General features: G+C 44.3%; 3 protein-coding genes across 3 annotated transcripts; all 3 read left to right on the plus strand.

Annotated features, from left to right (window-relative positions):
- The first annotated feature begins 442 nt into the window (after positions 1-442).
- Positions 443-1,973, plus strand: LOC143020596 (pupal cuticle protein 27-like). The gene is made up of 3 exons (XM_076177032.1): positions 443-498; positions 823-989; positions 1,534-1,973. Exons 1-3 carry the CDS (start codon positions 475-477, stop codon positions 1,649-1,651), a joined length of 309 nt encoding a protein of 102 aa, XP_076033147.1. The 5' UTR covers positions 443-474; the 3' UTR covers positions 1,652-1,973.
- Positions 1,974-3,629: 1,656 nt separating this feature from the next.
- LOC143020597 (gamma-glutamyl hydrolase B-like) lies at positions 3,630-6,427 on the plus strand. The gene is made up of 2 exons (XM_076177033.1): positions 3,630-3,867; positions 5,697-6,427. The coding sequence occupies exons 1-2, from the start codon at positions 3,687-3,689 to the stop codon at positions 5,816-5,818; spliced, it is 303 nt and encodes a 100-aa protein (XP_076033148.1). The 5' UTR covers positions 3,630-3,686; the 3' UTR covers positions 5,819-6,427.
- Positions 6,428-11,543: 5,116 nt separating this feature from the next.
- On the plus strand, positions 11,544-15,419 carry LOC143020598 (uncharacterized). The gene is made up of 4 exons (XM_076177034.1): positions 11,544-11,685; positions 12,392-12,491; positions 13,169-13,356; positions 15,196-15,419. Exons 1-4 carry the CDS (start codon positions 11,673-11,675, stop codon positions 15,360-15,362), a joined length of 468 nt encoding a protein of 155 aa, XP_076033149.1. The 5' UTR covers positions 11,544-11,672; the 3' UTR covers positions 15,363-15,419.
- The last annotated feature ends 212 nt before the right edge of the window (positions 15,420-15,631 follow it).

Here is a 15,631-nt window from a genome sequence, read left to right on the forward strand (position 1 = left end):
GTCCTTGGCAGTACTGCATTTCAATTTCTACATGTCGGCCTCCATTGGGTCTTCCGATGTTGATGGCTTAGAATTAAAGTGCATTGTGGTTGTTAATATATATATACATATATATATATATATATATATATATATATATATATATATACATATATATATACATATATATGTGTGTGTGTGTGTATATATGTATATATATATATATATATATTTAACATATATATATATATATATATATATATATATATATAAATAGATAGGTAAATAGATAGACAGATATAAATAGAGTGAGAGAGACAGAGAAAGAAAGTGTTGACATTATGGAACATGAAAGTGATACAGAACTGAAGGAGGAAGAATGCCAAGCGAATGTAATTAGAAAATCAGGCTCTGAGTATATAAGAGGAAGGCTTGGGCTTGTGAAGCAGAACACTGGAATCGTCTGCTGCTGCTGCTCCTGCTACCGTTACCATCATGAAAACCTCTACGCGCTGCCTCGTGAGTCTTCAGAGACATGGCATTTGATGCCGGATCGGGATGGGATCGGAGACCCTCAGGCCCTTCCTTGCCGTGCCTTGACGGTCTTGTTATTTATACGAGGCCCCATGGAGCCTCTCCTGCCTGCAGACGTGTCAGTCAGTCAGTCCGTCATCTAGTCAGCTTCTCAGTCATTGAGTCGGGCCGTTTATCTATCATTCATTAAGTTAGCCTGTCACAAAGTTAGCCAGCAAGGAAGGCATCCACTCAGAAAATCAGTCCCCCTGTCATTTAGTAACTCGTTTAACCTGTAAATTACTGTCCCTTTTTCTTTAATGTTTGAAGGTTGTCTTGTTGCTGTGCTGCGTACTGTCGGTTGAGGGGCGCCCAAGCTCTGCTTTTGCCCTGGCCAAAGACGAGAGAACTGTGAACACCGCTGAGGTCCTCAATCTCCAGAAAAGGAAAGAAATTGGCAAGCAAGACGATGGGCAGTCCTTCTCGGGCTCTTTCGAGTGAGTAATACTACAATTTGAGCTCACGCGCGCGAACACACACACACACACACACACACACACACACACACACACACACACACACACACACACACACACACACACACACACACACACACACGCACACACACACACACGCACGCACACACACACACACACACACGCACACACACACAGACGCACGCACACACACACACACACACACACACACACACACACACACACTCACACACGCACGCACACACACACACACACACACGCACGCACACACACACACACACACACACACACACACACACACACACGCACACACACGCACACACACACACACACACACACACACATACACACACACACACACACACACACACACACACACACACACACACACACACACACACACACACACACACACACACACACACACACACACACACACACACACACACACACACACGGGCGCGCAAAATGAAATTGTGATCCTAATTCCCTCGAACTGGAGTGGTCGGCAATACGAAGGATTCATAATGTTTTGATGTTTCAGCTTCGTGACTGATGACGGAGAGGCCTTCGAGATCATGTACGAGGCCAGCCGTCGGGGCTTCTTACCAAAAGGGGAACACCTAGCCGTGGCGCCCGCCCTTCCCTACCACCGCGTTTAACCTTTCCAACGAAGCCATAAGTGAAGGATTCCTGTACTTTTGTGGCAATGAATCTCGGTGTCAGCGAGGTCGCTCTCTGTAAACAAAACATCCGGATTGCCAGGGATCAGCCGAGTTCTTCTGCACCTGAAAATGATGCGATTGGCTCTTCTCTTCAATTGTGCAATTAACATTTCCTTTATGAGTGAGACCAAAACGATGGTCAATCCACGACCCACTGTTAGTCTCTGGGTGCCTGCCACTCTTGTTCAAGAACAAATCTGGATATTTGTTCAACATTTATGACTCCTTCTCGTCTGACCCTTATGTTGTTTAGGAATAAAGCTGCTTTCCGTATATACATTTGTGAGTATCACTTTTGTTTCCGCTTCTTTCTATATTGTGGCTAAAATATAGCCCCATGACTGCATTCATAGACTATATGATAAAGTGGATATGGCCATTAACTGGTTTCGGTAATTGGTGATTTGCTCAGTCCAAGAGATGCAAAGGAATGTTTACTTGAGTTGTTGTAATGACCGAGTGGAGGAAATCTACGTAGTCTTTAAATGAACCGTGGGCGTTCTTCTTCTTGGTCTCTGTCCGTGTTCTCTTTTGTCTCTGTTTTCTCTTTTATCTCTCTTTTCTCTCTCAGCAAGTCCACTTTATATAGTCTGGTAGTAGCTAGAAACGTAAGTATTCATACCAGAAACGTAGTGTAGTGTGAACTCTGACCAATGAGCGAGCACATCAACTTTGTAACCGGTGAGGGGAGTACGTTTTGGGTTGCTGACGTGAGAGAGAGAGAGAGAGAGAGAGAGAGAGAGAGAGAGAGAGAGAGTGTGTGTGTGTGTGTGTGTGTGTTTGTTTGTTTGTTTGTTTGTTTGTTTGTTTGTTTGTTTGTTTGTGTTTGTGTTTGTGTGTGTGGTTATCACTCACTCGATAGAGCCCGAGAAGATCCCGTCTCTGGTCGGCATGGTAAGACCTCGACTCTTTCGAATCTCGATGCTCCTATTCCTCATTTTGATATTTCCCCTGCCAAGGAGAGGGCCTCCACCGACATGGCACAACCTAACACACACACACACACACACACACACACACACACACACACACACACACACACACACACACACACACACACACACACACACACACACACACACACACACACACACACACACACACACACACACACACACACACACACACACACACACACACACACACACACACACACACACACACACACACACACCGACTCGGTGGCATAGTTGGTAGAGCGCTGAACTGGGAAGCAGAAATGCTTCCAGCACCCAGTTCGAATCCTGCCCAGGGCCGAAATTACTTCGGTATCGCTGTGCCTCGGGTCGTTACTCTGACTCTCGTGGGCGGGGAGTTGGGTGTGTATGTGTGTGCAAGGTCATAGCATTACCCATAGATCGGACCTACGAGCTCTGAGCTCTCTTCCAGGAGGGAAATAGCTGTCGATCACGAGTCCAACACGTAATCCAAAGACCAAGTGAATACACACACAGAAAGAGAGAGATCGAGAGAACCAAAGTCTGAGGTCCATTGCCAGGCGATTGTATTCCCTTGTGGAGGCACTCCGTGGCTGGTAAACTTTGACCCACACCATAGACTCTATTCTGGTTAAATGTAGACGATTTTATTCAACTCAGAGATGGACTTGTGATTATTATTTTAGTAAAAGTTATCACAAGTTTATGATTATAGAGTTTTTTTTTATCTGCTTTTTCTCTTTGCACTAGACTTTTTCTTCCAAAGGAATTAATTAAAAAATGTGTGTGTGTATATGTATGTATGTTTACATATGTTGTAACAGAACCTGACCACTTCTGGACTTGTGATTATTATTTTATTAAAAGTTATGACAAGTTTATGATTATAGAGTTGTCTTTGCACGAGGTATTTTTTCCCAAAGGAAGTTGATTTAGAATATGTGTGTATGTATATTCATATATGTTGTAACAGAACCTGACCGCTTCTGGACTGGCCGAAGACTGTCTTCTCCTGACGACGAACCGGGACGCTGATGGGCTCGAGTTCGTGTCGACGGTGGAGCACAATCATCTGCCCTTCTACGGCGTTCAGTGGCACCCGGAGAAGAACGCCCTCGAGTGGGCCACGGGGCAGGCACAAGTACGACAACATCCCCCACTCGTCCCCCGCCATCGAAGTAGGCCAGTACTTCGGGAACTTCTTCGTCAACCAGGGTAAGAAGGACGGGGAGGAGGACGAGTACATGTAGGATGATTTTTTTTTGTATAAATTTACTACACTTATAGAGCGACAAACCTAGTGCAGTAGGTAATTTTTATCTACTGTATACATAGTATGCGTGACGCGCGGGTCACGTTACCACGTACAGTGAAGATGTACGGCAATAATAAGAATATAAGAGCATAAGAGAGAAGGAGACTGCAAGAGACCACGAGGCCCATACTAGGCAGTTCCATTACATCCTGTAAGGGGAAATATACTGGTAATCAAGGTGAGGTAAGCTTTAGCATCCACCAAAGTTAGGGTGTCGAATTAGGACAACAGTGTCTAGATTATTGTCCGTTAAGAGAAAGTGACACGCATGTATTAGGTCTTGGCTTTGGGGCAACAGGTCTCTACTGAGGGACATTCGAGGCAGTAGTGGTGGAGACTGTTGGCGTTGGAATTGTCGCAATGCTTGCAGGTGGAGTAGTGTGGTACGTCCCCCGCCTCAGGGACTTGCCACAGCGGTCTGTAACTAACCGAGGCGAAGCCGTGAAGTCACAGTATTGTGTCTGCGAACGATGAGTCCGTGCTTGCGATATCTCGGAGGTGGGGTGGGGGGTGGGGAGAGACGTAAGTGGTCGTAGTACTGATGGTCTTTGTGCGCGCTCTGCATTCATGCGGTAGAGAGTTGTTAGAAGAGTGGCAGAGTGTATGATCTTCTTGTAGCAGAATGGGGAGGGTGTAGCATCGTCGGTCAGTGGCAGTTGACAGGCATTTTTGTCGAGGAGGTCTGCCTTTTCATTGGCAGCGATTCCAGCCAACGTGGGAGGGAATCCACAGAAATCTTATGATGGTGAGAGAGTGCCCTTGAGGTATGACTAGCTGTTGTAAAATGTGATGGATGAGGGAGGGGGGGGCGGCGGTGTATTATGGGTTGGGAAGACGAGATGGCCCGTAGGGTGGACTGGGAGTCACACAGTACCACGCAGTCCAGTCGCCGCTGACAGAGTAGGTTGACAGCCAGCAGGAGTGACTGTAGTTCGCAGTACTTCGAGGTGGACGAGTTGGGTAGCTTGCGACGACCAACCCAGCCTCCTTCAGGTGGCTCAACATCCGGTGAGTAGATGGCGCAACCCGCGCTACCGTCTGGCTGTAAGGATCCATCTACGTAGCTATGGTGCGCAGCAGGGACGTAGGAGGACACTGCGGTGACGTGCTCCAGGGAGGGGCGGTGGGCCTATCTTTGATGTGGGTGTGAGGGTGACATAAGGCTGTGGAATACTCCATGGAGGCGGTCCGTGATCAACCTCGGCCTTAGGGACTTCGATGTGGAGGCGCTGGAGGGTGGAGCACACTGTGCTAATGAGGGAGCGGACGCAGGGACGCAGCGGAGGGCGGAGTGTGGCGGGGTCGGAACCCCAAGTGACCTCGCCAAGCGTCTTTCCTGCGCTCGCCAAGACATCTTGCGTGCTATTTTTTTTTTAATTCATTTGCTATAATAAAGTTCCATGATGCTAACTTTGTCTTTTATAACATTACAATAGATTAGTGGTGTCGCGGTCTTATCATGAGGATTATATTAGGGTCGCCTAAAAAAAAATAATTGGGAAACACTGTCTTAAGATATGGGAATATTGCGGGGGCACAGGAGGAAGAGGAGGAGGAGGAGGAGGAAGAGGAGGAGGAAGAAGAGGAGGAAAAGGAAGAGGAGGAAGAGGAGGAGGAGGAGGAGGAGGAGTATGTATAAACCAAGAATGATAATAATGTAAATATCGAGACCATGAACAAGATGAATAAGTGCTATAGTCACCCCTAAACCTTTCTGGTTTTCTTTCAGCGCGTCTAAGCTCCCAGAAATTCTTCAGCACTGAAGAAGAAAAAACACATCTTATCTACAATTATGAACCAACAGACGTTAGCGGATTTACTGGATTTAATCAGGTTTATTTGTTTTCCTGAAATATCCTGAACAGATAAACCACACGACTGTGGCATATGTATATTTTTTCCAAGATCACTGGGTATGACATTATCGGCTGAGAATCGAACCCGGAACAGTCAAGAGTCTCTTATTGTACCTCATGCAGGTCCCTTCACCAAAAACAGTTTTCACTTCACAGGTGCTCAACTATGGAACTCACTACCTGTGTCCATTAAGAAGACAAATAACAAGGTTACCTTCAAGAAAAAAGTCAAGGGTTACTATATGTCTCAGCTATGGACAGAGAACAGCCTTGATGTTGTGTACTACTAGCTTAGTGAGGGATACCTGATTCCATGAGTAATACCATCCATATCTGCGTTCACTCATAACTGTTCTGACCTCCCCTCCCACCTTTTTTTTTTTGTTCTTCAGAAGTTTAGTTCAGCATAACAATGATTGATGTTTACAAATTGGTTTCCACCTTTGTTTTGCCAGTCATAATTTGGTATATGTCTCAGGTAGGGTCCGAGAACAGTTATGATCTGACCTTTTTCCTCATTCTCCTTGTTGTTTTACTCATTCGAGTACTGGTCCCCTGTACCTACCTCTGGTGCTTCAGGTTATAATGTACTACTCCCTGGTGCTCATAGTAATTGCCCACTCCGTCCTGAGATTCAGGTTAAATGTTAGATTTATTTAATAGGTGATCCTAGCTGCAGTGTAGGATTCACTGTAACTACATGTTGTTACAGATGTAGAATATTGTAGTATATCATTAATGGTCCTACTCTGATATAGTACTCACTCATACATGTTGATACAGATGTAGAAAAATGCAGTATACTATTAATGGTACTACTCCGATATAGTACTCACTCATACTGTTTTGTTACAGTTTAACATTATTTTGTTGTTCCTTGGCTTAACACAATGTTCCTTTTGGATGGTGCTCAAATTTTTGGACGCAATGTTCCTATGTGTACAAACATTTCAGTAATATTAGCAAAATGATAACAATGTTTATGTGTCATATGTGTACTGACTGGTATTACTCATGAGTGTCTCTGGTCCCCTCAACCCCCTACGTATGTTGTCCGTGTGACTTAGTGTAGAATAATAACCTGATGAGGACCACAGTGGAAATAAGCGTACATGCTTTTTGTGTTATCCTCGGCAATTTGCATTTATTATCTCGAACTATGTGTTCTTGTCATTATTTGCACTTCATGTACATTGATTCATTGCCAAATAAAGTCTATCATCGCTTCTCTGCCTTTTGGCTAAGATCAAAGTGTAGTAGTGGATATGACACGTCAGTCTTAGAAAACGGTGCTTTTGTTTGTAGACCTGAGGAAGTAAATATATATATATTTTTTTTTATTGTTTCCTGATGGTAGTTTATATTTTACTAACTGGGTAGTTTCCTTAGTTTTGTAAAAGATGATAAATTTCACTTGATAATGGGAGTTTGTATTTTCTATTTACTATGTTGTATTGTCGTTTTCTTTACATATGTTTGTAAATACTAACTAGTAAGTTCTGTGTTCTCTCATTATCCTTTGGTTATTATCTGAATGCTATTTCTCTCAGAGAAGTAAATATACAAGACCTGGTTAACGAATGGAATAGACTTAGTAACCACGTAGTTAGCGCTGAATCTATCGGTTGTTAGAAAAGGTTACACAACTTTATGCATGAGGAGGACGGGCGGTAAGGAACTGCCTAGTGTAGAGCTTATGGTCTCTTGCAGTCTACTCCATTCATACTGGAGCCCCGCCGTGGCTTGATGGTAGCGTGCGTGTTTGGTAATCCTTTGGGGGATTTCGGGTGTGTTCGAATCCTGGCCACGGTGCACAGGATAGGAAAGGCACCCTCCATGAGTAATAGCTCCTAACCGCTACTCACCTCTGACCTAAGTTGACCTGGGATGATAGGCGATCATGGACATGGAACTGCCTAGTGTAGGCCTTATGGTCTCTTGCAATCTCATCCTTATGTTCTTATCGCCACTGCAGTGGTATAGCGCGGACATCGTCTCCTGCAAGGTTAACGTCCGGGCGAGTTCGAATCCTGTAAACCATGAAAGACTCAAATTGAACATGGTAGGCTTCCCAAGCCACCTTTACATCAAACTCACTCTAAAACAGGCACTACGCGATCAATAATATTGCGCAATATTGTGTGCAATATTACTGACGAATGGCACAATATATTGGAAACATCAGCAAACAGGTGTGCCTATTCAATACCCTCCCTACACCGTCAATAATATTGTACAATACGAAATATTGCGCAATATTATTGAGCGTGTAAGACCCGCTTCAAGCTCTTTCACACGAGCGTTCCCGTATGCGCGTCCGCTTACGCGGGGTTCATTCAGTGGCGTTCAACGGGACCTTTCACACAGCGCTGTGCATGTGCGTACAACGCGCGGCGCAAACGCAAGGACGCCTTCTTCCTAATTATTTTATGCTATATTCCGTCGTGCGCTTCAAGGAGTCTGTTCAGTGTGTGGCATACGTCGTGATTAGTATGTACCTCTCTCTCTCTCTCTCTCTCTCTCTCTCTCTCTCTCTCTCTCTCTCTCTCTCTCTTATTTACCATCTATGTGTGGACAAGATGCAGGGATGACCCGTCATCCAGAAGATGCCAAGATAAGAGGGGGTAGAGGGGAATGGAGTACGTAGGGGATGGAATGGATGGAAGTGGTTTCTATGCCTTTGTATTTTGGCTACCTCCCGTGTAAGGGGGGAAAAAGCCTTTGGTATATGTATGTATGTATGTATGTACGTATGTACTGTATGTATGTATGTATGTATGTATATACTCGTAGCTTTATAGTACAATGAGTATAATTGTGTATAGGATTTTCAGCGGCGGCGCCAGGAATTTTTAGTTGGGGAGGCTAAGGGGGGGCTGAGCAATTTTTTTGGGGGGGCTAATAGTAATATGATAATACACATATATTATCCTCATTTCAGAAGGGGAGGGGGTTAATGGTAGGGCTAGCACTGATGGCTGACAAATCTTTAGCCCTGGCAATTAAAAATTCCACTTAATAATATTATTTCAATGAGTGTTTTAAATTTTCAATTTGCTCATTTCAGTTGGGGGGGCTAATGGGGGGCTGGCCACTTTTTTGGGGGGCTAAAACCCCCCCCCCTGGCGCCGCCACTGAGGATTGTAACAACGATTACCTATAACCCATCCCACTTGTCTCACCGGTGCCCCTCGGGGCGGCAATATGGGAGGGAGGGAGGGAGAGAGGGCGGAGGGAGAACGCGCTGATGCCAAATCATGCCATAAAATTGATTCAAATCGTTGCTATGGTCCCAAAACGTAATACTCGTTTTGTGGTGATACTTTTCTCGATGCTAATTGTATCGCCCACGTGATACAGCTTCCTATGACGTAATGCCGCCCCCAACTTGTGTCTTTCCCAATGCAATATTATCGGAGTTTGGAGACGTAAGCATCTCGCCTAAAAGCTCTCTCTCTCTCTTGTGGGGGTTAGACTCGTCATGTGCCCCCCCACCCCACCCCACCCCACCCCGGGGGGAGTCGAAAAGTGAGCCCTCTTCCCCCCTCCCCTCCACACACACGTCACCACTACCACCACCACCTTCCACATCTGATGGTCGCTAGCACGATTCACGTGTCACATTCATCCATAAAACAACGTTTATACACACATCATTCATAATACACACAACTCATGATAGATAAATCAATCAGTACATTAAGGGAAATTTGCTCTACCTTCTTTTACGCAGTTGTAAATTCATTACAAAATGCCAGTACCTAACGTGCGTTCGAACGAAGATGGACGGAGTAGTTGAGGGACCAGCAGCTTGTTATGGCACATTCGCCGACAGGAAAAGGAAAAAGGCGAGGCGAGCTCTGGGAACGATAGTGGCGTCGAGACAACTACAACGACTGCTGTAAGCACGGACTGGAATGCAACGGTTGTCTTGACTCCCAAGTTTCGTAACAGGTACAGAATTCACGGCAGAGGTCCCGTGCGTGAATACAACGAATCCCCATATGCCCACCTTGGACCTGAGAGTAACGGGGAGCGTCTGTAAGTGAATATACGTGGAGGGGCAGACGTCGTTTCGCCTCCCCGCGCGCCTGACACTGTCGACCAAACGACAGCGGCTGCTTGACGCGCGTTGCCTGCATGCAACTCAGTCACAGCAAAGCACAACGACTGACTCGGTGACTGTGCCAAGACCAACAGAAGCACCAATGGACAGTGCCACATCATGCAAATGTCGAGAGGATCGCTGTGGTACACAGCAACCCCCCCCCCTCCCCTCCCGTCCCTTCCTTCAGGGGTCTATGCATAGGGGGGGGGACAACCACCTCAGCTCCAGCGTGCCTTTGCTTAGTATGGAGGGCCTCCTGCCGTACAAACTTGGAGGACAACTCGAACTCTTATCAGAAGTGGCCCATGACGACAATGCCATCGTTCTGCCAATGACACAGTCACACTCGAAGGAAAATATTCTAAGAAATATAATTAGCAATACTAAATTCTGTGCACTTTCCGAATTGACAGGACGGGCGAGAGAGAGAGAGAGAGAGAGAGAGAGAGAGAGAGAGAGAGAGAGAGAGAGAGAGAGAGAGAGAGAGAGAGAGAGAGAGAGAGAGAGAGAGAGAGAGAGAGAGAGAGAGAGAGAGAGAGAGAGAGAGAGGGAGAGTGGGGAGGGAGAGAGAGAGAGAGAGGGAGAGAGTGAGGGGGTGAGAGAGAGAGAGAGAGGAGAGAGAGAGAGAGAGAGAGAGGGGGGGGGGGGAGGGAGAGAGAGAGAGAGAGAGAGAGAGAGAGGGAGAGAGAGAGAGAGAAGTGGTGTAATTGCAATCCTGTACTCCAAGTCGACCGAGTTCACTGAAGCTCATGTTTTCCACCCGAGAGACATCGATTGACGTTGTGTTTATTAAACATTTGCAGGCCACCGACTTGCCCATCCTTTGCACCCCTCAAGGACATTAAAGCCCCGGTCACACCATCACGACCCAAGTGAGTGCGTTTGAGTAGAAACGACTTTGTTTACTTTTTTTTTTTTCGAATCTCCAAATGTCGTATTACCTCTACGTCATATGTTGAGAAGCTGAATGACGAGCTTAGAGATGATAAACCTCTGCGAATATTCGACGCATTGTTGAATTGTAGACTTGGTGAAGTCTAGAACACTATAGGCGAAGTCGTCTGGAGCTTTTCAAATTCACAGCATTTGACCAGAATCGTGACGGTGTGACTGGGGACTAAGACCGCTCTTAAAAAAAAAAAAAAATTCCCCCTAATAAGGAGGGTAGCTGAACGAAAGTACACCCTCACTACATACACCTTAAACCCCATTGGACACCCTAAGCCTTCCAACGCCTTGAAGGCGAAAGGGTCCCCCCCTCACTCCCGTCACACAGCTCAGGTCAAAGGCGATGCAACTGGTCACGGCGCCTCTATAATAGGGGAAGATTGTTCTCAGGAATCTAATGCTGTTTGTTGCTCCTCACAGGGGTTTGCATAGCAAGATATGAATCTACTTTCAACTCAGAAGCCGTGAATAAGTTCAACCACGACGGGAGTTATGATTACGGGCTTTTTCAGCTGAACAGTAGGTACTGGTGTCAAGATCACTACAATGGAAGAAACGCGTTTAACATGTACAGCTCAGGTAAGGCGATGCGTCACGGCGCATGAAAATATTCTCAGGAATCTAATGCTGTTTGTTGCTCCTCACAGGGGTTTGCATAGCAAGATATGAATCTACTTTCAACTCAGAAGCCGTGAATAAGTTCAACCACGACGGGAGTTATGATTACGGGCTTTTTCAGCTGAACAGTAGGTACTGGTGTCAAGATCACTACAATGGAAGAAACGCGTGTAACATGCCGTGCACAGGTAAGACAGTCGTGCGGTTTGTGCATGTGAAAATATTTTTTTTTTTGTCACGGAAAAGATAGATAAATTAGAATAAAATTAAATAAACAGATGAATAAATTAATAATTGATAAACAAATAAATAAATTTGTGACAAAAACATAGATTAATAAGAATCGAATTAAATAAATAAATCAATAGATATGTAGATAAATAAATAAATGAATAAATAGAATTGTGACAAAAACATAGATAAGTAAGAATAGAAATAAATAAACAAATAAATAAATAATAAACAAATAGATAAATAATTTAGTGACAAAATATAGATAAATAAGAATGAAATGAAATAAATCTTTAAATAGATAACAAACAAATAAATGAGTAGATAAATAATCTAATTAATTAATCTCTCCTTTGCTACCACCTCAGTACTGCGTCTCCATGGGTAGAAACGCTAGTTACCAGAGACGAAGTTCGAATCCTGAATCCCATGGTACCCAAATAACACTCACCCACACCATCCACCCTCATCGCCCATCACCGCTACCATGGGTGACTTTTATGTCCCAACTTACTACAAACCTATTATAAACAAAATAACCGATTAACCAGTTCATCAATTGTTATCATCATTAACTCATTTAATTCATCTACCATTTATTTATTTATTTATTTATTTATCTTATTTATTTATTTGTTTTAATTTTTTTCTATTCTTCTGCAGATCTACTTGACGACGATATTACAGATGATTTGAAATGTATCAAAACGATCATCGAAGATACTGAGAATTGGAAAGGCAAAGGGACGGGATATTCAGCTTGGTAAGCTAATAAATGAATAAATAAATAAATAAATAAATAAATAAATCAATAAATGAATTAATAGAAACAAGAATTATAAAAAAGGAAATAATGACAAACGTTGAATAGAAATAATTGTGATTTCTGTTCATCAAAAAAATGAAATGATAAATATTATTATCGTTATTATTGTTATTATTACTATTGTTATTATTATTATCATTATTATTATTATTATTATTATTATTATTATTATTATTATTATTATTATTATTATTATTATTATTATTATTATTATTATTATTATTATTATTATTATTATTATCATTATTATTATTATTATTATCATTATTATTATTATTATTATTACCATCATTATTATTATTATTATTTTATTATTATTATTATTATTATTATTATTATTACTATTGTTATTATTATTGTTATTATTATTATTATTATTATCATTACTATTATTATTATTGTTATTATTATTATTATCATTATTATTACTATTATTATTATTATCATTATTATTATTATTATTATTATTATTATTATTATTATTATTATTATTATTATTATTATTATTATTATTATTATTATTATTATTATTATTATTATTATATTATCATTATTATCACTATTATCATTATTATTATTATCATCATTATTGTTTTTTTTTATGATATTCAAAGGGTCGTTTACGAAAAGACTTGCAAGTACAAGAACCTGGACAAGTACATGGAGGAGTGTTGGGCGAACGACAACATCATCAACACTCGTGAGGAGGAAGGAGAAGAACCTACGACTACAGAAGAAACGACGACGACGACGACGACAACAACGACGACGACGACGACGACGACGGCAAAGGCTCAATCTGGTAACCGCACCTCCTCTTCGAGTCGTCTTTCTCTTTCTTCCTTACTTACGATCTTATCGATGGTTTTACAAGGGGTTATGACGTCAGAGGTTATGATGTCAGAGGTTATGACGTCAGGGGTTATGACGTCAGGGGTCATGACGTCACCGTAGTTCTTCGATAACAGGGGGAGAGGGAGGAGGGGAGGAGGAGGGGGAGGGGGAGGGGAGGGGATGGAGAGTGAGGGAGGGGGAGGGGAGTAGGGAAGTGGAAGGAGGGGGAGGGGAGTGGGGGAGGGGGGAGGAGTGGGGAGGGGAGGGGCGGGAGGGGGAGGAGGAGGAGGAAGGGGAGGGGAGTGGGGGAGGAAGAAGGGATTACGTCATTTGAATAGAATCACGTGACGGCAAATAAGAAATTTGAGATATATCTTTTGGACTCCCATTATAAGCCTCCCACTACAACCCTCCCCCACTCCCACTCCATACAACTTCAGCCCTCCTCCCACTACTATAGTCTCTCGCTATAGTCTCCCACTATAGTCTCCCACTACAGTCTCTCAGTACAGTCTCCCACTACTCTCTCCCACAATACTCCCACAACAATCTCCACTAGTCTTCCACTACAGTCTCCCATTATACTCTCCCACCACAGTCTCCAAGTAGAGTCTCCTACTATAGTCTCTCACTATAGTCCATGACCAGTCTCCCACTATAGTCTCTAGTTATAGCCTCCCACTACAGTCTCCCACTATAGTCCCCCACCAGTCTCCCACTGTTGTCTTCAACTATAGCCTCCCACTACAGTCTCCCACTATAGTCTCCAGCTATAGCCTCCCACTACAGTCTCCCACTATAGCCTCCAGCTATAGGCTCCCACTGCAGTCTCCCACTGTAGTCTCCAACTATAGCCTCCCACTACAGTCTCCCACTGTAGTCTCCAACTATAGCCTCCCACTACAGTCTCCCAATACAGTCTCCTACTACAGTCTCCCACTATAATCTCCCACTATATTCTCCCACTAGAATCTCCAACTATAGCCTCCCACTACAGTCTCCCAATACAGTCTCCTATTACAGTCTCCCACTACAGCCTCCCACTACAGCCGCCCACTACAGTCTCCCACTATAATCTTCCACTACAGTCCCTCACTAGTCTCCTGCTACAATCTCCCACTACAGTCTCCTACTACAGTCTCCCTCTAGTCTCCCACTACAGTCTCCCACCATAATCTCCCACTACAGTCTCCCACTACAATCTCCCACTATAATCTCCCACTATATTCTCCCACTATAGCCTCCCACTACAATCTCCCACTACAATCTCCCCCTACAGTCTCCTACTACAGTCTCCCGCTAGTCTCCCACTACAGTCTCCCACTGGCCTTCCACTATAGTCTCCCACTATAGCCTCCCACTACAGTCTTCCACTACAATCTCCCACTACAGTCTCCCACTATATTCTCCCACTATAGCCTACCACTATAATCTCCCACTATAATCTCCCACTACAATCTCCCAATACAGTCTCCTACTACAGTCTCCCGCTAGTCTCCCACTAGTCTCCCACTATAGTCTCCCACTATAGTCTCCCACTATAGCCTCCCACTACACTCTCCCACTACAATCTCCCACTACAGTCTCCTACTACAGTCTCCCGCTAGTCTCCCACTACAGTCTCCCACTGGCCTCCCACTATAGTCTCCCACTATAGCCTCCCACTACAATCTCCCACTACAGTCTCCTACTACAGTCTCCCGCTAGTCTCCCACTAGCCTCCCACTATAGTCTCCCACTATAGCCTCCTACTAAAGTCCTCCACTAAAGTCTCCCACTACAGTCTCATCTCTTACCTTACCCTCAGATGACGAGAAGGCGCCTACCATTATCAACCTGGTGCGCGTGCCGATCGTGATCGCCCAGCACCCAGGCAGAGCCCCGGCCATCCATACAGTATCACAAGGGTCTACCGCGGTGCTCCCTTGGCCCTACATCGTTCCAAACGTCTTTGTCTACAAAAACAAGAAGTGAAGCGTTTCTATCCTACTCTTCAGGAGAGTTCCCCCTCTCCCCCCTTTCCCCCTCTCCCTCCTTTCCCCCTCCCCCTCCCCAGAATGCCTTTCTCTCCCCTCCCTATCCCCTCCTCCCCCCTACCCTCCCCCTCCCCCCCGCAGCCACCGTCGGTAGGAACTGAGGCTACACCGTCATCAAAAGGTTAGGCAGGTGGTCCTGCACGGGACCGTTCTAGATTTTTTTTTTGGGGGGGGGGCAATTAAAGGCCGTCTAATTAGGAAGGCATT

The sequence above is a fragment of the Oratosquilla oratoria genome, chromosome 40, assembly GCF_046742065.1.
Source record: "Oratosquilla oratoria isolate Oo_2021 chromosome 40, ASM4674206v1, whole genome shotgun sequence".
Lineage (NCBI taxonomy): Eukaryota > Metazoa > Arthropoda > Malacostraca > Stomatopoda > Squillidae > Oratosquilla > Oratosquilla oratoria.

Excerpts from the sequence above, each read along its gene's own strand:
- LOC143020597 (XM_076177033.1), top strand. The coding sequence starts at position 3,687 with ATGGGCTCGAGTTCGTGTCGACGGTGGAGCACAATCATCTGCCCTTCT. Across the intron at positions 3,868-5,696 it reads GAACTTCTTCGTCAACCAGG|CGCGTCTAAGCTCCCAGAAA; the intron begins GTAAGAAGGACG and ends GTTTTCTTTCAG.
- LOC143020598 (XM_076177034.1), top strand. Across the intron at positions 12,492-13,168 it reads GGGACGGGATATTCAGCTTG|GGTCGTTTACGAAAAGACTT; the intron begins GTAAGCTAATAA and ends TGATATTCAAAG. Across the intron at positions 13,357-15,195 it reads GACGGCAAAGGCTCAATCTG|ATGACGAGAAGGCGCCTACC; the intron begins GTAACCGCACCT and ends CCTTACCCTCAG.
- LOC143020596 (XM_076177032.1), top strand. The coding sequence starts at position 475 with ATGAAAACCTCTACGCGCTGCCTC. Across the intron at positions 499-822 it reads AAACCTCTACGCGCTGCCTC|GTTGTCTTGTTGCTGTGCTG; the intron begins GTGAGTCTTCAG and ends TAATGTTTGAAG. Across the intron at positions 990-1,533 it reads TCCTTCTCGGGCTCTTTCGA|CTTCGTGACTGATGACGGAG; the intron begins GTGAGTAATACT and ends TTGATGTTTCAG.